Genomic DNA, 24,104 nt, shown 5'->3' with positions numbered 1-24,104 from the left:
AGTAATGTTGTGACACTTACCAGCATCTGACAAGCAGTTCAGTTATATAGAAGCTGCCAGTGTTCTTGTGCTGTATACTGCAGAGAAAGGCTGGCTGGATACAAATAGTGAAATGTTTCAGTGAACAGGCATGTCCATGTTGTATAGATAGAGCTCTCATGGGCCTTGTGTTCTGAAGCAGCTCAGGATGAGTGGATACATCTATAAGTGCAGATAATCACAGCAGGGAGTCTTCCAACAAGTGTGAAAGGATTTGCATACATTAGGGAGAGATACTCAGGAGTCAGACAAATAGCTGGGGTGTTAAGGTACATACACACGTTTGATTTTTCCAAACGACTGGTCGTTCAGACGTCCAAACGACTGGTTGTTTTGAAAAATCAGACGTGTGTATGCGCCTTTAACCAGTTCAACGCAAATGTTTTTACCCTAACGGACCAGAGCAATTTTCACCTGTCAGTGCTCCTCCCTTTTATTCTCCAATAACTTTATTACTACTTATCACAAGAAAATGATCTATACCTCGTTTTTTTCCCCACCAATTAGGCTTTCTGTGGGTAGTACATTTTGCTAAGAATTTTTTTATTTTAAATACGTTTTAATGGGAAAAATAAGAAAATAATGGAAAAAATTCATTTTCTCAGTTTCCAGCCATTATAGTTTTAAAATTAAAGTTCTCCTGTGCATAAAACTGACAAATTTTATTTGCCCAGTTGTCCCAATTATTAAACCATATAAATGATGTCCCTATCACAATGTATGGCGACAATATATTATTTTGAAATATAGGTGTTATTTTTCTTTTTTTTTTCTTTTATGTCCTGTCCATAATTACAAGCCCCTATGTAGTAAGGTAAAAGTAATTTTCCCTCATAAAATATAGATTAAAAAAGCGGAGTCCCTAATGCAACTATTTATGTATTTTTTTTTAAACTGATTTTTTTTTACAAGTTTTTTTTGTTTTGTTTTGGGAGGGGGGGGGCGCGGGGCTTTGGAAGTGTAAGTTATTCATTTTATTAGTAATTTTATTAGTATTTACTTTTTGGCCACAAGATGGTGCAGGTGAACACTCTCCCGTTACAGGAAGTGTTCACCTTTTTTTTCTACACTGTAACTGTTTCCTGTTTTATGAATGGACGTGGCCGGCTGGCCGCTGATCATGGTTACGTCCATTCATTCCAGGCATTGTGATTGCGTAGAGGACCGCTCGGTCCTCTTCCCCAATTGCTGAACATGGAACCCGGAGTTACAGCGGGAACGCGCAACGTATTAAAACGTCATGTTGCCGTTAACAGGCTCAAACATGACATTTTAATACGATACAATGTTGTTAAGTGGTTAAACTTATCGGTGACCAGCGAAAATGCTGTGTTAACTTTCTTAAAAATTATGTGAAATTAGACTTTTGAGTAAAAATGCTTTTGAAAATCATTTTGTATTACGTTTTTGGCTTTTCCACTTTTTTTTTTGTGATATTTTGCGTCAAAAGGAGTTACTTTTCATGCTTTTTGTGAATTTTAGTTTTGCAAAAAAAAATTACTTAGACCTGTGGATTAGGTAGCCTACTTTTTTTTTTTTTTTTTTTTGAGCCCACCTCGTGCTCTTTTTAAAAGTGCCACTAATGTGAAAAATTATAACATACATGTTTAAAAAGTACATTTCTCCCAATGTAAAATGCACCACAAATTACTTTTCTCCCATGCTGCTGTCGATTACAGTAGACATTCTAAATCTAACAGATCATCAGATGGACCCTAGTGCAAATTTAACACTATCCCCCCCGACACCAGCCCTCTCCCCATTCCCGTCCCTCAGCACTGTGTATAAATAATCCAAAATTGGCTTTCCATCATGGGCAAACATTTTGTGAGAGAGGTGCAACAAGTTGGAAAGGAATGGTTTTTAATGATTACTAGAAATGGCCCAAACGGTTCACATGCGAACTTGTTTGTGCGAATCCGGGCTGTTCGCAGTGAACCGCGAACACATAGCAAGTTCGACCCACCGCCTATACCACATCATTGGGCTAAACTTTGACCCTGTACATCACAGTCAGCAGACACGTGGCAGCCAATCAGACAGCAGAAAAAGTAATTTAAAAAAATAGATGTAAGCTTTAACAATGGTAGAGAAAGCACAAGGGTGATGTCAAGCACAACGCAATAAAGGTGCCACATGTCCACGCAGGCAAGGACAGAACGCTCTAGCGATCTCATGGTGATGTCGGACATGCGAACATTCTTTAGTCCAACTCCTTAGCCCTTCCGGATCCACCCTCCACCAATGCCTCGACCGGCAGGTAGCTGACTACCTGGCCTTAAGTGTGGATGTAGACACTCTGAGCAGCGATGAACCCCTGGACAACTGGGTGCACAGTCTTTCCTGTGGCCAGAGCTTTCACAATTTGCCATCCAACTTCTGGCTTGCCCTGCCTCAAGCATCCTGTCAGAAAGGACCTTCAGCGCAGCTGGAGGCATTGTCAGTGAGAAGAGAAGTCGCCTAGGTCAAAAAAGTGTTCAGTACCTCACCTTTATAAAAATGAATGAAGCATGGATCCCGGAGGGCTACTGCCTACCCGAAGACTAAGTCAGTCCCCACACACATCTCTGCCTGCACGCAATGTGACTGCCTGCCCGGAGACTGTCAGTCCCCAGACAGCATCTCTGCCTGCAGGCCACTTGACTGCCTTCTCTGCCACCACCAACAGGGTCCAGGACTCCAGGTGAATTCCTGAATTTTTAGCTATTTTTAGCTAGCAGCGGCCGCTAACAAAAAGAATAATAATTTTTCTGGTGCGTGTACATGCCTGCCTAATTTTTCTGGCTGCACTGCAGCTGCAACAACAAAAGTATCACAATGAAGCAATGACCTATATGAGTGTGTTGGGGGGCACACCCAAGATAGTAAGGTCGTTGCTTCAATGTGGACAGACCAAATTCAATCAGCTAGACCAGGCATGGGCAAACTTGGTCCTCCAGCTGGTTAAAGAACTACAAGTCCCACAATACAGTCATGACTTATAAAAGCAAATGCATTGTGGGACTTGTAGTTCCATAACAGCTGGAGGGCCGAGTTTGCAGATACCTGAGCTAGACAGTCACTGTTGTTCTGTCATTGAGCTACCTCAGACCGACCATGTGGGCTTAAAAACCGCCATTGCCTGCACTCTCGCCATCGTGCGCACCAGTCCAGCACGGCCATCACAACACAAACAGCTGTTTGCGGTGCCTTACACAGTGAGTTTGCTCTGTCATTGTGAAGCAGTACACTACTTACACTACCTGCTAATCCATGTATACACACGCATGGTGTTTTCAAGCACTTTATGCCTCCAATTTAGGAATGCAATGTGATTTCTGCCTTTTAGGGATTATAACCCTGCTGTGCCTCAAATCCGTAATTTTCCCCGGGACTTTTGGCGTGTATCCCACTCCGCCATGTTCCCCTCCAGGTGTTAGACCCCTTGAAACATCTTTTGTGGCCAGAAACAGTGTTTTGTAGTTTTCCAAGTTCGCCTGCCCATTGAAGTCTATTGCGGTTTGCAGAGTTCGCCATGTGGCGAACTTTTGTGGAAGTTCGCGTTTGAGATTCGCGAACCTAAAATCTGAGGTTCGGGCCATCTCTAATGATTACCACTATTCATTGCATGTATAAATGTAATCATTACTGCAATAATCCCAAACAAGAGTTAACTCCGCAACAGGAGCAGCCCTGGTGTGGTTGTAACCTCTTTATCCGGTCAAGAAGTGACTCCACTACTTAGTTACACTTGATTGTGGCTGTGACCATGCTCAGATACGTGACATGTCCCTTTTTTCATTGCCGGGTATCTCTGTCCTGTGTCAAGATACACAGGGGAGTTACAAAGACTGCCAGATGCACAGGGCCGGCAACTAGGTGGTTGAACTGCCCGACATGCATGTAGTTCAGCCTCGCGTGTGAAAGACGCTTAGGTAAAGAGTGTGGCTGGTGTTGTCTGATCGTGTTGCCTGTAAATTTGCGCTGCCCTGCATGCACAGTAGGAGCCTGTACAGCCACATTTCCTGTTTGATTGTGCTGCCGCGCTAACACCCCAAATATCTCTGCTTCCACACCACCTATGCTCCCAAAAATCTCAGGGTAGGGAGGGGACCCCCTGAACTACCTCTGTGCCAAATTGCAGATGGTTCACAAGATAGCGTTATGTAATCTATTTTGTGAACCAGCGGGGCTCGGGGGCTGCAATTTGGCACAGAGGTATTACAGGGGATGTCCTCTCTATTTTTTCGGGAGTGTAGGAGGTGTGGAAGCTGAGATATTTCAGGGAAATATTTATGTCCCCACTGAGCATGCATGATACTCAGTGAGGAAGGCAGCTTCCGGGCAGCTCGATCAGACATAACACCGGGTCAAAAATCAGTTTCTTCCCCCTTAGTAAGAAGTTTGGCCATTATCTGTTTCCCACCGCCCCCACCCAGAAGGGAGGCTGGTAGGGGTGAGAACCCCACACTGGAGTAGGTATTTGTGCTCTGTCACACTCCCTGCTATGCAGATGTTTCAGGTCACTGACACCGGCCCCTAGACATTGCTGCCTGAATCATATAATTCAGGTGGATTCATTTTATGGCCAGCCCTGGCAGTATGTTTGGAGCTATTGGACAGAATCATGGCGCAGTAGATTGATCTTTCTGTCAGGTTACAACATGGAAATAATCATTTTAATAACCTTAAATAGAGAAAAACACTGGTGTCACATCCACCTATATTTATAGCATAAGAAAAGTGTGCACAAAAACAAACCTGGGTAAATAACTTTTGTGCATTTATGTTAATATTTAGAATTGTACTGGGCTTTCCTTTATTAACACAAGGGAGGACAGCTGCTTGTGGAGTACAGTAAGTAGGCTAGATGAAAAATAAATCTTCCAGTTTATTAGCTGGGTCATTCGTGTTACTGACTATGACACACTGAAGAAGTGACTGCTTGAGATTTAATTTGTGCTTTTCCAGTTATCAGTTGGTGGATCAGGTAACAGCACTGCAGTCCTCAGGTTTAGCACTAAGAATCTACTCAATATGTAAATGTGTACAATGTGCCCAGCTTCCTAATAGGGAAGCTCTGCTGTGCTGAAGAATAAAACGAGGGCTCAGGAGAGGAATTCCCTCTGAAGGGATTGAGGATAGCTGGCAATATTACAGCCGTACACGGGGGATGAGAGATGGAACTGATGAGAAACATGGATTATTTAAAGTTGTAAGATTTCTTCTATACGGTATTTGTCTTTTAGAGTGATTGTGCCTCTCACTGCGAGTCATTTTCTGGGAGACGTTTGATTTAATGAAAATACATTTCAACTGTAAAAAGTAGTTACATATTTAATTTTTTTCAGTTTAATGTCTGTCTGTAGCACATGGCTGCCAGCTGTCAGTTTTCCAGAAATAGTGGCAGGGTTTGAAGATTTGTTCCTAAAACTGAAGCAACTGCACCAAAACCGTTCATCTACAGTATTTGCTTATTACCTGAAATTATTGTAATGTAGTCCCATGTAGTATTCCTTTGGAATTTCTGGCATTAGTATTTTTTAAGCTAGTTACTGAACTCAAAAACATCAACATTCCAAGTTAGTACATGTCTATATAGTCAAAAGAAGATGCTCCTCCCTCAAGTGGGTTTAGTCTGATCTGGAACGTCAGGTCACTTAATTCACAATTATCCGCCACATTTATCCTTCAAACTTTCCACTGTTGTGTCCCACCACCAATATACTGAGATGTTCTCAATATATTTTCGCTGTCTTAATTAAGATCAGATTTGCGGTATTGTAAGTAGGAAGGTAATTATTGATTGTTTTTATAAACGGGTCAATTAGGGCACTTTCTTGCTTCAGATGCGATCATAAAATCCAACATGTTGATCAAGAAAATTTTGCATTCCAATCAACCATAGAATTGTTTCATGCTGATTTACTTTCTGTACAGTTTGATCATAAATATCTGATCAAAATATCGTATCTGAGGAAAATATTGTACTGGTAATGGGCACCTTAACAAAAAGCGAGGGCAATGCTGGCTTCCGTATCCATATAATGGAAGTAACCGGTATATTTCTAAAGTGGAGTGGACCGTGAAAGACTATTTTTGTCATCCAAATGAAATTGTCAAATTTTCACTTAAATTCCCAGCTAAGCACTAATCGCTAGTGTATTTATGTAATCCCAGGGTATGTACACTTTCCATTCTGTTATTGCAGTGTCTCATTTGAAGGTTCATTGCAGCTGAGCACTTTTTCCTTATTACAGCAGTCTCTATACTGTACTCCCCCACTTGTGATAGTTTTGGTTACTCATTATGAACATTCAGCACCTAATGCTCAAACTGGCAGTGACATGGATAAAGCCTTCCCCCGACACATCTTTCATGTCCGTTCCATTGTAAAGCTCCTAAATAACACTTGATGAAACTACATCCCGGACTACAAACTGACAACTGACATTAAAGTGAACCTCCGGACTAAAAATCCACTCAGCAGCACTGAAAAGGCTTTGTGTTTCTTTAACAGTTTCACAGCATCAGAACTTTGTTTCTCTTATACAAGCCTCATTTTTAGCTGCACAGAAAAAAACTGCCCGGGCTTTTTTCCCCTGATGCTGTGCAAAGCATGATGGGATTTCTGATTTTGTTGTTCTCTTTCTGCTGTGTTGGTGGAATTTTTTTTTTTTTTTTACATTTTGAATTTGACATTTGAAGCCTAGCGTGTGCAGCTGGGAGGGGTAATCAGGACACAGGATAGTTGGAACTGTGCCTCCTGCTCCTTGTCACATCCTTTCAACCAAAAAGATGGCTGCCCCCATGACAAAGATGGCAGCCCCCATGAATCACAAACATTTGCCTGTTCTTTTAAAACAGGGTGGGTAAGAGATTATATTACCTATCTATTCTAATTAACATAACTAATGTAACTTGATGACAGTATGTTTGTTTAGGCTGAAGTTCCCCTTTAAACAAAAGTGAAACATTTTAGTGATGACAAATCTCAGATAATTTGTCAACCTCCACCTGCTGAGCCTTGTCACCTGTATGCAGAGCCGGATTAAGGCTAAATGGGGCCCTAAGCAAAGTAACTGATTTGGGCCCCCCCATCATGTCGTAATAGAATCAGAAGATGCAGCTGCACAGCAATATCCCGCACACACCGGGCAGCCGAGCTACTAGTTGCTATGGGCAACAACACGCTTTCCTCTGTGGGTGCACAATGCAGGGAATAGCAGCAGCAAAATGCAGAGTGAGAGATGAATGGCTGGGACATTTGCACTCAGGGGCTGGGGCACCCCTGTGAAGAGGGCGCCAGATATCACAGCAGCAGCACAATCCCCCTGCATCTCCAGCCTGGCAACAGCAGAAAGCTCTGGACACCGCCAAACCGGAAGCCGTTCCCCAGACAGAATTACATAACCACTCCCACCACCGAACAACCAATTTCCTCCCAAACTAGACAGCCACCATGCAGCCTCCATCCCAGTGAATACGATAGTCCAGCAGAGAAGGCAGCCGCAGTGGGGGAGAGTGACAGCACCAGATGAATCACATTCACCTATTGCGATCCAAGCAATAGAGGTCCCGTCATCCGGAGCCCATCTGTCTCCTCTAGAGTGCTGCCGCTCTGTTACTACTACTATTACTACTTCCTACTTCCTGTCTGATCTGAGAATCAGGAAGTTCAGAGCGAGCGGCTGCACTGTAGAAGAGACAGATGGGTTTCAGATGACGGGATCTCTATCGCTTGGATCATGGATAGGTGAGTGAGCGTTTGCCATCTGCTGCTATCATTCTTGCTGCAGCTGTGGTTCTCTGTGGGAAGGGAGGGTGGAGTGGGCAGCGGCAGAGCGCACAGTAGCAGGAGGGGGACCTAGGAGGAGAGCCTGGCTCTGAAGACAATCAGCAGCGCACGGCATCATTTGACAAGACAAATAACATTTATATCGCGCTTTTCTCCTGGTGGACTCAAAGCGCCAGAGCTGCAGCCACTAGGACGCGCCCTATAGGCAGTAGCAGTGTTAGAGAGACTTGCCTACGATCTCCTACTGAATAGGTGCTGGCTTACTGAACAGGCAGAGCTGAGATTCGAACCCTGGTCTCCTGTGTCAGCGGCAGAGCCCTTAAAGGGACTCCAAGCAGTGCCTGTGGATATGCCTTTAAGCATACCCACAACTAATTCATTACATCCTCACACCTACCAGCATGATGTTTGTAATTATATCCCCCTAGGTTCCTTATATTTCATTGCATTCTGCTGAATCGAGCTGCCAACTTTGGAGAAAAGTCGTCCTGTGGCCGTGATTTCGATCGCGAAAATATCGAAAACTAAAAGGCATAGGGCAGCCGTTTATATATCATTGGAAAGAGGAGAAAAAGAGCTTTAAAATGATATGCATCTTTCCATAGTTACTGCACTGCTCAGAGTCCCTTTAACCATTATACCATCCAGCCACCGCTGACTTTGGAGAAAAGTCGTCCTGTGGCCGCGATTTCGATCGCAAAAATATCAAAAACTAAAAGGCATAGAGCAGCCGTTTATATATCATTGGAAAGAGGAGAAAGAGAGCTTTAAAATGATATGCATCTTTCCATAGTTACTGCACTGCTCAGAGTCCCTTTAACCATTATACCATCCAGCCACCGCTGACTTTGGAGAAAAGTCGTCCTGTGGCCGCGATTTCGATCGCAAAAATATCAAAAACTAAAAGGCATAGAGCAGCCGTTTATATATCATTGGAAAGAGGAGAAAGAGAGCTTTACAATGATATGCATCTTTCCATAGTTACTGCACTGCTTTAACCATTATACCATCCAGCCACCGTTGACAGGATGGCAAGGGCTGTTTTATGTGCTGATGGGGCCCCTTTGACTCTGAATGGGGCCCCAAGCGACTGCTTTTGTTGCCTGGTCGGTAATCCGGCCCTGCCTGTATGCACAAAAATGTGTCCACTACCTTCATTAGAAAATTAAATTCGCCTTTAGTGCATCATGGTGTAGTGGCTATAGATGATTGCATGCAGGTGAGATCTCTCCAGGAACCGTCATATCGCTTGTTGACTGAGGTTACGTCAGAGTTGATGATGGTTCTTTTCAACAGCTACCAGGAACATTGATGGGCTTAAACATGGTCCCAGTATATGTTCATATTTTAATGAGTAGATATTAAGATACTTTTGTCTACTCGCATACCTTGTTTCAAGACACAATGCAAATATTGTGCAGCTCAAATGTAGCAGGGTTCCATTGAAGAATTCATACAGAAACCTATGAAGATCTGTTCAGTGATTAAAACAACTTTGCTTAATAGTGACACAAAGGTCTATTTATATTTTATGGTTTAACAATCTTTTTCTATTCAGCAGTCTGTCCAGGTGAGGTCATACAGGAGTGACTATGTATTGCCAAGCATAGACTATTGTTTATCGTTTATGTAAAAAGACGTGCTAAATATAACTTTGCCGCCTTAAAACAGAAGCTATCTGCAATAATTAAATTTTAAGTGAGCAAGTATGGTTTCCCATGATGCATCCCTCCCAAGTACCAAATATGCAAATCATTTCTTTATGCCTCCAAAAGCCAGGCACGTATCCATGAAGAGATGATTTGCATATGGGAATGATGCATCACAGGAAACCATATTTGCTTACTTAAAGCTGAATAATTGCAAATATCTTCTATTTTTGAGAAGGCAGCAAAATTTTGTTAAGCGTTGCTTTTTTGGATTTTAAGGCTTTTAAGTCTCTTATTCACCATGAGTTATCTGGCTATTCTGTATTAAAATGGAGAAACTGCACTTCTTCCACTGTTTACAAATTCCCCATAGCTAATGTGTCACCTAGCAACACCCTGATTGCAGAAGTGACATCCTATTACATCACACATAATCTTAATTCAAAATTAATTTGATGTGTTTCTTTACAACCCCCTCTCACTGCTGCCAGGAGTGTTATCTAGCAACACTTGTATGCAGAGTCAGACTGGTTCAAAATGTCTATACTGTGTTGCCACATTACTGGATACAATCAAGCTCATTTACCGCTACATCAAGTCTTCTACTAGTTGAAAGTGGGTAGATTGATGGGTGGGACTCATTATTTCATTGGCTTTAATCATTTTATGTATAAATATATCTATACATCTAAAAATATCAGTGCCACATTATGACTAGTACTTGCCATGGCTTGATAAATAAATAGTCATGTCCAAACCATCACTTTTTTTCTCTCTAAATATTTTTAAAGGATTGTGTTTGCCATATTTCTGCACACCATTGAAATCGTATAAGGTGGGAGTAAAGGCAGGGTAGTCTGGTCTGTTGTAGATTACACATCAGTCCCCCAGTCCAGACATTGGCAGAGATTCAGAGAAACTGTTCTGCCTGGTACACACCATGCAATTTTCGCTCAGATAGACGAATAGATCATTTCTGATAGGTCCAATCTGATTTCCAAACGTTTGTCTGATCGATTTTGTATAGGAGTGATTAGAAATTATCTATTCTACCCATCTGATGGGAAATTACATGGTGTGTACCAGGAATTAGCCTTTAGTACAAATGCACCCTGTATCCACAGCTCGGCAAAAACCTGTCATTGACAAAAATTCCATTAAACATAGGCTAACAATGTCTGATCTGTGCACAGCAAAGAGTAGAGTATGCTATCATGCAAAAATAATTGGCTTTTGGTATATGCCTTAGAACTAAAAAGTTAATAAAACTATTGTTAAGTGACAACTCCGCCTGATCCTACATTGCCAGTGATAAAATTGGCCAATCACCAATTCCAGCCTTTCGACTGCCTTTAATGCCCTCAATAAAGCGTTAAAATGCAAGTGCACAAGAAAATGCGTGTGAACACAGGAAACATGTACCCAAATGTTTTGTCTGTACTTGCAGATTGTAGAGACAATGAGCCCTTACTGTAATTGTAATTGTTTTGTCACTGTTATAACACTAACTTTCTCTTAAAATGGTAAACTGACACTTTTGGCACTACATAGTCTAAACCCTTGGGTGGTAATCTTGGGAATTTTGAAACCAGACCACTTACCGTAACTCGCTATCAAAAGAGGTTAATATGTATGCTTTTTCACTATGCCAAACTGGAAATCTTATTGAGGTGGAATCAATATGGATGAATGCGGTAAATATTGCTTTGCCGATTTTGTAACATGTCATGTAAACACAGGAATCGCCCTCAAAAGTTTTATAGGAAATGGGATGTATGGTTACAACATCCAGAATTTAGGACAATGGTCCAATCTTATACTTGTCATTGTTATTGCTTCTCAAAAGCCTGACACTTGATGGTGGATGATCTGCTGATAATGAACTTCTTGGCCCTTCTTAGTACTTCTTCTACTTCTTTTTCTTCTTCTTTTCCCAACTCTCTTTCTTTCTTTACTGTTGTACTTCTTTATGTGCAAAAAAATAAAATAAAAATAAGCTATCGACAATGTGTGAAAATATGTAGTTTCTGAGCACAATTTCTGGATTGTCTTTCATTTAGACGAGGAACTTGCTATACTTGAATAGCTAAGGTTAGCATAGATGAACCAAAATTTAAATCTTATCAGACATACATGCCTCCTCTTGTGTAATGAGATTTAATTCATAAACACAAACACTAAAAATACCCTTACTCCTGTATGAAGATTGAAGTGCAGTGTACCTGCTGAGAGTAAATCACTGGAGCAGAACTCCAGGGCCAGTGGCGCCACTAAGACAGTCCACCTATCACCAACCGGCTCAAACAGTCACTCCTGCAAGACACGTCAACACATTCATTGGGTGGTTAGGTAACCATCCATTAGTGCAGACTTCTGCTAGCCCCCACCACCCTTCTAGCTCCCTGAATGGTGCACTACTGCTTTAGGTATAATAGTCCATGTGAGCCTGTGCACTATTAAATAGGCATATATTGCGTTTGCAAAATGTGCCACCATATCTAACATTATTTCAGGGCTGTGAAGGTTGACTTGATCAAGCAGTGGATTTCACAATCTCCTAACCTCTTGAAACACAAGCCCTCCACTCGTTAATATAGGATCATTAACACTGTGGCTTTGTGTCCTCCCAGAATACACTGCAGGAGGAAGGGCAAGTGGCAACCATAGCCACCTCTCGAGCCAATGAGTAAAAAAAGAGGGAGGATGTGCCACAAAGCCTTTCCATAGGAAACCACAGAAGGTAGAGTGCAATTAAAGGCAGGGCGGGTGGTGAACGGTTGCTGTGTTATCTGCCTGAGGTTCCCAGAGCTTAGTCAGTGTCCTATGACCTCTCCTCCTGAATTTCCACAAAGATGCCAATGAGTATATTTATTTCACATTTTTGGGGGAAAAAATAAATAAATATATATATATATATATATATATATATATATACATATATATATATATATATATATATAAAGTCATTTTACCTGTCAGCACTCCCCTCATTCATTTGGCCATAACTTTAAAATAAGCATTGCTACTATAAATAAGATCCACCCATTTTATTGGCCAATTAGCCTCAGCTATCACAACATTTAAATTCTGTCCCTAGTACAATGCATGATACAGATATATTTGGAAATGTGTATTTTTTTCTGTTATGGGTTTTTTGTGCCCTGTCAATTTCAAGCCCTTATATACTAAAATAACAGTAATATACCCTCATGACATACATATTAAAAAGAATCTGAGTCCCTAAGGCAACTACTTGATTTTTTTCTGTTTACTTTCTTGTATACACATCCAGTTAGACTTAAAGTGGACCCAAATTAAAAATACAAGATTTCAGGAATAAAATCTATTTTCTAAATTATAATAATGTATAGCAGCCTTTTTCAGCTGCATGATGACAAATATAAAATATTTTACATTTATTGGAGGAACCCCTCCCTTCCTTTCAAATTGCCGGGAAAAAATCCGGCAAACTGGTGGAGTAGATGGTGTCCGGCAATGGGGGAATTGCTAATGGCTGCCCCCAGTATAACCCTAGTTATGAAAAGAGAAGGGTGAAAAGCATGCACTAAAATGATCATAGGTTTGAAGGAGTGTTTATCTTTGTATGTGTCAGAGTGGTGCAACTAAATATTTTTAATTAAAAAAAATGTTTGGTTTGGGTCTGCTTTAAGCGGTGGCTATCTGGACAACTATAGTTATCCAGATAGGCTGAAGTGGTTAATGACTGATTGAGACTTATAGATGGGCACAGGTGCACATATTTTGTATTGTTTTTCGAGGCTTAAGGGTAACTGTAAAAGCTATATTTAGGGCCTCTCTGTCTCTTAGGCTAAATTCTAGGTTTATCTTTTTCCTTTATCGTATGGAGTATTTCCTTGCGTCTTGAGGCACATTATTCTCATAGTGAAAGATGCAAAAAGGAAATGACTTGTTCAAGTTATGGGATGCTGATGTCTGTATACACAGAAGGGTTCTACAATATATTTTCATTGCTCAAAAGGTCCAGTGATTTCAAGAGTGAATATGCTATCTTATGTACTGGAGGCAGCTGACATCTGTCATCTTACATTTTTATTAATGGCTTTCTGAGTGGCTGGAAGCTTTATGCGCACACAAATCAAGCCATTGATTTCTCCATGAATAAAAAGAACAATGTTTTGTGCGTAAGGAAAAGGTAGAAAATCAATTGCAGGTTGAACCAAGATAGGAATGACAAACTGGATTCTGTTCCTGTCCTCACAGGTCTCATCACTAAAGCATTCTGCAATCGATCTATGACTTTTATATCCTTTAGGCAGCATTGGGAAGAATATTGTACCGCCATGCAATATATTCCACAAGCAAGGGCAATCCATGTATTATACTCAATGACAAATTCACAGGATTAAGCTGTTCCGCATATTAGCATTCCATTATTTTCCACTAGATAGAAATGGCTTATCATAATTTGGCAAAACTCGCACTGAAAAGTTGTCAGGAACAACACAACGTATTTGATGTGAGCCAGAATTTTGTAGTTTGATGGTGGTAATGGTGGCATTGGACTGTAGATTGTACACCTCACATTCTGATTTAAGGGAGAATTGGCATTACGGTAAATGTTTCTGAGCATGAAGCTTTTAAAATAGTGCCTGATCATGACTTTGAATCGACTTTGTTCTAGTTGTGAGATACAAGAAGACAGCAGAAGCCCAGTTGTCTACAAACACTTGAAATACATTGGAGCCTTGTATTTGATTAGGCCAGTTCCAAGCTACATTCAATTGTTTTATGATTTTTTATTCCACGCAAGTCATATTTTTTTTTCTATTTAGTGTGTCTCATTGCTAACGTAATGCAATTATATTGTATTGGTACATTCACAAGACATGTAGTACCAGAAAATGTGTGCATGTACGGTTGCAGCGAAGAATACCCTTCACTAACTATGCTTCACTGCATGCATCACACATGTAATGCGCAACGCAAATGTTTCCCTCTGTTGCATTGCAGTCCTGTTTTAAAGATTATGCAGATCGCCAGCCTGTGTTTGTCTAGCCTAAAAGTAAAGAAAAAACTACTGAAAAACTATCCGAAACTTAAAGACGGTGCCAAAGCATAATGGGTATTATACGCATCATCCCGACTCACCATCTCTGGTGTTTAATGGGCAGAGAGCCATAGTTCCTTGTAACATTGTATCATTCGAGACGGTCAATGACATGCAAATAATCATGATTTTGAATGCAATTTATATGCAGTTTGGAATTTAACACTCCTCCTCCCCCCCCCCCCCCCACACACACACACAAAAAAGGGGTACCTGAATGCTTTTATCTTTGGAAATTGCATGCCTGTTTGGGGGTAACATAATTGAACTCCACTCTATATTGAGCAGCCACATGTCTGGTAAAAAGGGCATTGCTAGAACCTGAGACAATCCCAGGCATCAATAAGCACCAGGAGGGGTGTTCTTGTAAAAAGCAAACCCCACAAGGACATAAATCTGTACCCTTAAAGGACATAAACAGTTGAACATATCTACCCTGAAATAATAACATAGGCAGAGTGTCTGAGATACAGAAGAAAGTTGCATTTAAAATAAATCCCTGAATAATAACAAAAAATTTGCAAAGAATTTTCCTCCCCCAAAAAGCAGGGCACAACTGTTTCATTACACACAAAACCATTTTTAATAGCAGTGGTGTATGAACAGAACAGAAAATGGCAATTGTTCTCATCAGCAAGTTATACAAATCCTTCAGTGATGAAGAGGTTAAAGTAGAATTCTGGCCAATGGTTTCCAGTGACTGAGTTCTTTAGATAATAAAATATTACCTATTAATAATTGTATCTTGGTGAAGCAGCTCCTTCTGCTCCCAGACCAGCGATAACTGAGGCGACAACAGTCTTCATAGATGATGTATACTGTTGCTAAAGCTATCCCTGCAAAGATTACTGCTTTTCCCTCCCAGTTCATGGCTTTTGTTTTTCATCTAGTTGAATTTAATAAAGCGCTGTAAATAAGCTAAGAAAATCTGCAATAAGAAAAGAGACATTGTTCAGATCTGTCTAAGATTATGTAGAATAAAAGGGGAAGTTCGCCATCTGCTGTTGGCATGTGAGTTTCACACTCAGGTGAGCCAAGCTAAACAGACAAACTGTCTTTAGTTAGTGGAAGGTTCATATAAACTGTGATAAAATATTATGACGTTCTCACATGTTCAGCTGATCTGGCAGATCTCTGGAAATTTGGATTCTGTAATGCAGGGAATCTAAACATTAATTACATTACATTTTTGTTTCATGATGGTTCTTCATACACAGACTTAGTCCCAGAGTTTGGGCCCGACCTTTGTTCACCTCAGATCACCTAGTAGCTGCTCCAGTCAGTGCAGAACTATGCATATTACCCTGTTGCAGCAGTCTGCTGCAGATAAAGTGCAAGGGGAAATGGTGGGTGTAGCGCACATCAGCAGGACTATTGTTTAACCCCCTCCCAACCACCTAACGCCGATCGGCATGAAGTCCTGGAGCGGGGTTTTACAGGGGATCGCCAGCGCCGATGCGCGCGCATCCCTGCTTGAGTGACAGAGCAGAGCTGCGAGCAGGCTGAAAAAAAAGAACCGGCAGTTTCTTTTGTTTGCACAGCGCTGCGATCTAATGCAGTTCTGTACTGGGGACAACCCTGTCTCTCGGCTGTCCCCTGGAGAGGTTCTGAATGCTATTCCCTCTCATAGGCTGATGCTTACGAGAGAGGATCGCCCTGATTCACTGTCAAGGGGAGGGAATAATTTTAAAAAATACATATTTTTATTAAAAAAAAAAAAAAACATGGCAGCAGCGTTTAGAGCCCACCAACAGAAAGCTCTGTTAGTGGGCAGAAAAGGGGGAGATCCATTTGTGCGGCACTTTTATCTCTCAAGCCTTTCACAACCCACAAGCCTGGTCATTACATCTTCCTGTGTCTTGTGTTCCAGTCAATTAAAGGAGAGCGTCCTACAAGATCAAGGAAGAACTTTGGACTTTATTTCAGCAGGACTGCATAGGATGGAACCTTGAAGATATATTTATTCATGTGGGAAATATTTGTTCTTCACTTTCACTAGCATTGGAATGCCATAGGCCGGATTTTTTTCAAAATTTTATATATTCACACTCACACGGTCAGAACTACTAGATTTCCACTTTATTAGGTTTTTTGGTGTTCAGTAATTTGTTACAGCATGGTGTATTCATTTCAGTTTTTTGAGTGCAATTCAGTTTTACCAACTCATTTCATTAAATAGACACATATGACATATACATGTCTTGTGGCTAGTTAGATGCAGTTTAGACACTGATTATACTGTATGTAAGTAACTGCAAACCATGCATAATGTAGCTTCAATAAAAATGATTGTCATTTTGTGGCATTATGTAAAGGCCACATCTTTGTGCACAGTGGAAATTCTGGAAGTACCTTGTTGTGCCAAGACAAGACAAATAACATTTATATTGCGCTTTTCTCCTGGCGGACTCAAAGCGCTTGAGCTGCAGCCACTAGGGGAGCGCTCAGTAGGGCAGTAGCTGTGTTAGGGAGTCTTGTCCAAGGACTCCTTACTGAATAAGTGCTGGATTACAGAACAGGAAGAGCTGAGAGTCAGACCCAGGTGGTCTGTGTCAGAGGCAGAGCCCTTAATCATTACACTATGCAGTGTGTTCTATTCTTTGAAGGACTTATATTTCCTTTGACAGCAAGATGCTCTAAGCCTACATGTTTATCTGATTTCATTCTTCTTGAGTCAGGTTCCATTGTTTCCATTTGTCTTACTTGGTGCCTTTGTTCTTTTCCATCTGAAACATAAAGTGCAGGAAATATAATCTTTCAAGCCATGTCGTCTCTCTAGAATGCCATCTCTCTTCATGTAGCTCCCAATTTTTAATGTAATCATTCTATCTTGGAATGTACAGATCATTTGAAGGAGAAATATTAATGTAGTCGATTGAGAAACATGCTTGTAAAGATAACATTTTAGGACTTTACTAACGTAAACGTAACTTATGTTACTCTGTATTAAAGTGGGATTGTCAGCCGCAAAATCAAATTCCATGTATCCACTGCTCTGTTTCTTATGCGGCCTGCAGCCCTGCATTGCAAGCACTCCAATCTAATCAGAAATGTGTCAGCTGCAATAAAACTTCAGTCAGCCTGGATCTATTTAATACATTGCCAAAGAGAAGAAAGCTTGTCATCACCCTTCCCACATTGCTGCTCCTCACTGAAGGACTGAGGGCAGTTCAGTGTGACATGAAGCTGAGAAGGGAGAAGGAGAAGCTGTTGAAATATGATCCTACTACTGGACCCAGTACAGACCCCTGTGAGACTCCACTGCTAACAGTCACCCATTTTGAGTATGAGCCATTGACCACAACTTTGTTTTCTGTCCATTAGCCAGTTCCCTATCCATGAACACAGACTCTTCCCCAATCCTTGCATCCTCAACTTTTGCACCAGACTTCTGTGTGGAACAGTGTCGAAGGCCTTTGCAAAGTCCAAGTATATCACATCTACAGTATTCCCAATATCCACATTAGCGTTCACTACCTCATAAAAGCTGAGCATGTTAGTCAAACAGGACCTGTCTTTAGTAAACCCATGTTGATGCTGAGAAATAAGATTATTTTCTACTATGAAGTCATGTATAGTATCTCTTAGTAACCCCTCAAATAGTTTGCATACAACTGTTGATAAGCTTACAGGTCTATAATTTCCTGGATCAGATTTTTTGCCCTTCTTAAATACTGGGAAAACGTGGGCTGTACGACAATCCACTGGGACTTTGCCAGTTGAAAGAGAGTCACAAAAGATAAGATAAAGGGTTTTATGTATAACTGAACTTAATTTCCTTAGGACCTCTATTTTTTAATTTATTTAGTCTTGCCTTCACTTCTTCCTGCGTTAAGTATTTAATATTACAGTTGGAATTTGCAACAGTGATGTTTCCCTTGTGAAGACAGAAGCAAAGAAAGCATTTAATAACTCTGCCTTACCTTGGTCATCCACCATTGAGTTCCCACCCTCATCCTTTAGGAGTCCAATACAGTCAGCCTTTCTATTTTTAGAGTTGATGTACTTGTAAAACTTCTTTGGGTTAGATTTGATATCTCTAGCGATTTGATGTACAGCTTCAATCTTTGCCAGCCTAATTTCTTTTTTACAACGTTTATTGCACTCCTCATAATTGCTTAATGCAGCCTCGGTCCCCTCCTGTTTTAAAACCTTATAGGCATTATTTTTCCCCTTAATTTTATCTCTAACCTTTCTATTCATCCATAGAGGCCTTTTTTATTCCTAGACATTTTGTTTCCATATGGGATATACATACTACAATATTGATTGAGAATAAGTTTAAAAGCTATGTTATATAAGAAGTAGAACAAGTATTTATCTACTTATATATGTTTGGGTTCCCCCCCCCCCCCCCCCCCCCCGGGATAGTATGGCTGTCCCTGCTGCTTTAATGTCCTTTCAACTCCTATTACTTTTTTCTGTGTAAACCAAAGAATGTTCTGCTTTTTATGTTGTTAGATGTTTTCTTCTTGTTGCTAGTTTTGAATAGTCTGGAAAGAGATTAACTGTGTTGTTCTTGCTTGTTGTGCCTTTACTGAACTGATTTGAGAATGTTCCTCACTTCCTGCCACTGGAGCCAGGGCTGGTGCTTCCATAAGGTCAAACTGGATCAATGCCCAGAGCCCCGACCTCCTTCAGGGACCAAAAAGTCAGGGACTATAGAGATCATAAGTTTACTTTCAGTTCAGTATAAAAATGTAAGGGGCCTCACAATAATGTTTGCCCAGGGCCCCTTTTGCCTTAAACTGTCCCTGCTTTGGGCTTTGTGGCTTTCATATGAAAGAGAACCAAAGAACAAAAATGTGGTTAAGCAAATAAAAAAAATAAGCCTAAAGCTCTAATTGCCAGGCTGGGTACACTAGAGCCGTGTTCCCCAACCCTGTCCTCAAGGCCCACCAACAGTGCATGTTTTGTAGAAATCCAGAGAGGTAGTTAATCAGCTCTGGTGAAACACTAATTACCTCACCTGTGAATGTTTGTGATTTTTTGCAAAACATGCACTGTTGGTGGGCCTTGAGGACAGGGTTGGGGAACTCTGCACTAGAGGATGCAAGCTGGAGCAAGGACAAGTAGGTATACGTTTTGAAGCATGCATACGGGGGCCGCTGTACACAAATCCCTGCAGTATTTTACCCGGATAGGCCGACATCCCACTTTACACCCAAAAACTCAGCTGTGAAAAAGTTGGCCTATCCACATGATATACGGTATTTTCCTTAGACAGGATTATATTCTCTTACTTAAATTTTTATCATAACAAAATATGAAAAAAATAGTTGTTTGTTAAATTAGTCGGTGTGGCTTGACTGCCCTGGCTTAGCCCAAACTTTTCTATGACTGGTTAGAAATTGGTGAACCTCCTTATGTGTTTTTGATTTTTTTGTTTTTGTTTTTTGCTGTGTTCAAAGAACACCTGATGTGATAGGGATATCGAGGCTGCTTTTAAACAATACCAGGTGCCTAATAATTTGGTGATCATCATTCCATGGATTAGTTTTTGCACGCATCGGTTTTTGATCTGTGCCAGTGTGAACCGAGCCTTATGACCTTCCATTTCCAGAAAGGCAAAGACCCTATGAATCCATGCTTTGCATCAGTGCATGGGCATAAGAGATGAAGCCAGCAGTATCCCCCAAAGCCTCTCTATGCTGAAAAGGACATGCAGAGGCTAAGAAGAAGGCAGCCTTTCTGTTAGGGCCTGTGTACACTGCCATGGTGCAGATTGGCTATCAGCAATGTGGCTTAGCGTGTGATGTGCCAGGACATCAGACATTAATTGGCACAGTGATGTGCTGTGCAGCAGTGCATTGTCACAATGCTGCACAGTGGGTGGAAAAGGCCCTTGGGTTGAGTTCACACTGTTTGTAGTAGCATGTGAACTCACTTGCCTATACAATTATATGGGTATATCCAAATCACTGCTTTGTAACAGAACACATTATCCTAAGGCCTAATTTCTTTTAAAGACTGAAAAGCTAGCTTGCCGGGCAGTTCAGCTTCCCATCTTCTGGCCACAATTGGCAGTGTTTGGTAGCGCCACACGGTATCATTTGACATGCATGGGCGACCGCAGGAAATTTTCCGGGGGGGGCAAAAAGGGGAGGGGTGGAAGAAGTAGCGCGGCGCGCAGCGCACTGAAAAATGGGGGGTTACGTCATGCGGAGTGCTTAGCATGCCGCGCCAACAAATGGGCATGGTAATGGACCAGAATGTGGGTGTGGTCATGGGTGGAGACAAATTTACATGAACTTAGCAATGGTGGGACATTAGATTAGGACAGTGGTGGCAAACCTTTTGGAGGTCGAGTGCCCAAACTGCAACCCAAAAGTCACTTATCTATTGCAAAGTGCCAACAGCAATTTAAACTAAATACAAACGTTTTAACTCGTACATGAACATTATGGAAAATCCAAGTTGAAAATAAACTGTGAAGATAAACAATTTCTTCCATCCTACTCCTGAAAAATGTATTCATTTTTTTTAGAAACTCCCAGTTTCATTTTCTGTTTTAAAAAGCTGAAAAAGTAGGTTTAATGCTATTGTCTTATATGATGATGATTCAGCTTTTCCCATAGTCTCGCAGGTAGCAATCATGTGACCCCCAACAAGACAAATTCAGCGATCATGAGGCCCCCAACAAGACAAATTCAGCAATCTTGAGGCCCCCAACAAGACAAATTCAGCAATCTTGAGGCCCCCAATAAGACAAATTCAGCAATCTTGAGGCCCCCAATAAGACAAATTCAGCAATCTTGAGGCCCCCAACAAGACAAATTCAGTAACCATGAGGCCCCCAACAAGACAAATTCGGTAACCATGAGGCCCCCAACAAGATAAATTCAGTAACCATGGGCAGGGGCGTAGCAATAGGGGTTGCAGAGGTTGCGACCGCATCGGGGCCCTTGGGCCAGAGGGGCCCCGAAGGGCCCTCCCCCAACTACAGTATTAGCTCTCTATTGGTCCTGTGCTCATAATAGTCACTTCTATAGATACTTTGAATAGTGGCAATCATTAAAAGACAGTTCCCCATCCCCTTCTTGCACCACTGACACTGCAGTTGCCATTGGCAGGTTTTGGTGCGCTGTATCAATGGTTATGTACAGAGTGCTAGGGGGGCCCCATTGTAAAACTTGCATCGGGGCCCACAGCTCCTTAGCTACGCCACTGACCATGGGGCCCCCAACAAGACAAATTCAGCAGTCATGAGGCACATAAATGGACAACATTTCACATAAATAGGCAGAATGCCCCCTTAATATGGTAGGCACCTCTCACCTGGCTTCTAAATTCTCCTCTTCTGGCTGCTGTGCCTGGCTGGCCAGGCAATACTGTTTTTGGCTGGATTGGGGATGATGTGTGGGCTGAAAGGCCTGGCAGTGATGCTCTGGCCGGGCTGGCGGTGATGCTGTGGCCAGGCTGGTGGTGATGCTGTGGCCGGGCTGGTGATGATGCTGTGGCCTTTTTGACAGTGATTTTGGGCTGGTTGGCTGGTGGTAATGCTGGGCTGGCTAGCCTGGATAGTTTAGGTAGTGACAGGTGCCCCCTAGTTTAGGTAGCGCCAGGAGCCTCCCAGTTTAGGTAGTGACAGGGCCCCCCAGTTTAGGTAGCGACAGGGCCCCCCAGTTTAGGTAGCGACAGGAGCCCCCAGTTTAGGTAGTGACAGGGCCCCCCCAGTTTAGGTAGTGACAGGGTCCACAGTTCAGGTAGTGACAGGAGCCCCCAGTTTAGGTAGTGACAGGTGTCCCCCAGTTCAGGAAGTAACAGGAGCCCCCAGTTTAGGTAGTGACAGGAGCCCCCCAGTTCAGGTAGTGACAGGGCCCCCCAGTTCAGGTAGTGACAGGTGCCCCCCAGTTCAGGTAGTGACAGGTGCCCCCCAGTTCAGGTAGTGACAGGTGCCCCAGTTCAGGTAGTGACAGGAGCCCCCCCCCCCCACCAGCTCAGGTAGTGACAGGTGCCCCAGTTCAGGTAACATTCTTCTACGTATTTGTTACAAAAAGAAAATAAGAAATATATCAATTTAATTAATAAAGTTTAGAGTCAAACACATCTTTCATTACAAAAAAAGTACATATATTAAATTAATACAGATCTGTACAGGAGTCCTGAGAAAGAAAGAGGGGCAGAGGGATTTGGTTCCCAAAGAGGGACTGTCCCACCAAAAGAGGGACACTTCTGAGCTATGGTACTTCCGTTGCGCTGCATCGCATCAGCTGTGCAAGTCTCCTTAGACTTGCATGGCTCTTGCGGCAGGGTGGAGTACCGCGGTGTGACGGAGTGTGCCAGTGTGCAAGGGCCATTACTGTTCACTTCCTACTTAATACATCCCACCCCTTTGATCGAGATAATGTGCCATGGTGAGAAGATAATCATTGGCATTTTCATGTAAGCGTTTCAGTAATGCCCTGGCTGGTTTGTGTATTTGTGTGTAAAGGCTGCAGGAGGATCATTTCACTGACCTTCTAAAAATCCCTAATGCTGTCTACTGGCTCTCGCAGCAAAAGGTGGAACCTAAACCAAAACTTTTTTTTATTCTATTTTTTTTAAAAGTGTATAAATACTGCTAGTAAATACGCAAACACTCACTCTTCCACATGCACACTTGTTTATGCTGATCCATTGCTTTAACAAATCGTATGCAGATCAGGGGTTCTGAGGGTTGCTCTGTCAGTGATTTCCAAAGTATGGAAGCTGCTGATAACTACAAGGCGTTAACAAGGAAATCGGCCATAGCCGCCTCCATGACATGGTTCTGCTATTGAAGCTCATTGCATGTTTGACACACACAGTATGCAAGGCTAGGAAAGTGGATTTTGTACAAAGCAATACAGCAACAAACTTGAACAATGCATTGCAAATTCCAACTCCGTAACATTCTTCTACGTATTTGTTACAAAAAGAAAAAAAAATGACTGTTGTACATTTAGTAGCAGTAGTGCTAAGCTTGCAGTTACAGTGATTATCCATGTTCACTACCTGCTCTACTATCGATTTGGAATGTCTTTTTCTTATATACATAGCAGGTTGATTGAGAGCTTACTCACTTCAACCGCACCTGATTTGCTCTAGTACATTGTTGAAAAGCCAAAGTAACGCTCAGTTTGCATTGTCGAGATTAATGACTTGAACACAAGAGGTTCAACTCATTATTGAAACTGCTTCATTGGCAGGACACTAATACCCAATGACTGAGGTGGTTGTGGTTGTCAACAAGAAGTTAAAGCTCTTAGTTTGAAGTAATTAATCTCGCTCATATATCTCAAGCCTAACGCCACTTAGTTATTGCTATGCAAATAAATTGTAACAAAAAAGACTACCTGATATTCTCATCCAGTCTGCAGTGCTCTCATAGCTGCGCCTTTCTCTGCTGGTTGCCTGTTTTTTCCAAGTCTGGTGCCCTTTGCTTAGGGGGGGAGGATGGAAAGATAGAGACAGCATGAGGGAGGAAAGGGGAGTGAGTGATGCAGACAAAGGAGAGAAAGCAAGAAAGTAGTTATTAATTCTGATCGATGCTTTATATGTGCTTATTCTAGTGATGCCCAGAATACAT

At 41.8% G+C, this 24,104-nt stretch overlaps 2 protein-coding genes across 2 annotated transcripts in view; one reads left to right on the top strand and one right to left on the bottom strand.

Moving 5' to 3' along the window:
• C10H10orf105 (chromosome 10 C10orf105 homolog) overlaps positions 1 to 24,012 on the bottom strand; it is a 31,020-nt gene extending 7,008 nt beyond the window's left edge. Inside the window, exon 1 of the mRNA XM_068257512.1 lies at positions 23,872 to 24,012. Within this exon, the coding sequence (XP_068113613.1) occupies positions 23,872 to 23,992 (121 nt within the window). The 5' untranslated portion in view covers positions 23,993 to 24,012. The remainder of the gene's footprint in view (positions 1 to 23,871) is intronic.
• The window catches only part of CDH23 (cadherin related 23), a 1,682,716-nt gene that overhangs the window by 1,210,483 nt on the left and 448,129 nt on the right, over positions 1 to 24,104 (top strand). The gene's annotated exons all lie outside the window — the stretch shown is intronic.

Source organism: Hyperolius riggenbachi, chromosome 10 (genome assembly GCF_040937935.1).
Source record: "Hyperolius riggenbachi isolate aHypRig1 chromosome 10, aHypRig1.pri, whole genome shotgun sequence".
Taxonomy (NCBI): domain Eukaryota; kingdom Metazoa; phylum Chordata; class Amphibia; order Anura; family Hyperoliidae; genus Hyperolius; species Hyperolius riggenbachi.
The sequence above is the reverse complement of the archived record's forward strand: the minus strand, read 5'-3'. Positions and strand labels throughout refer to the sequence as shown.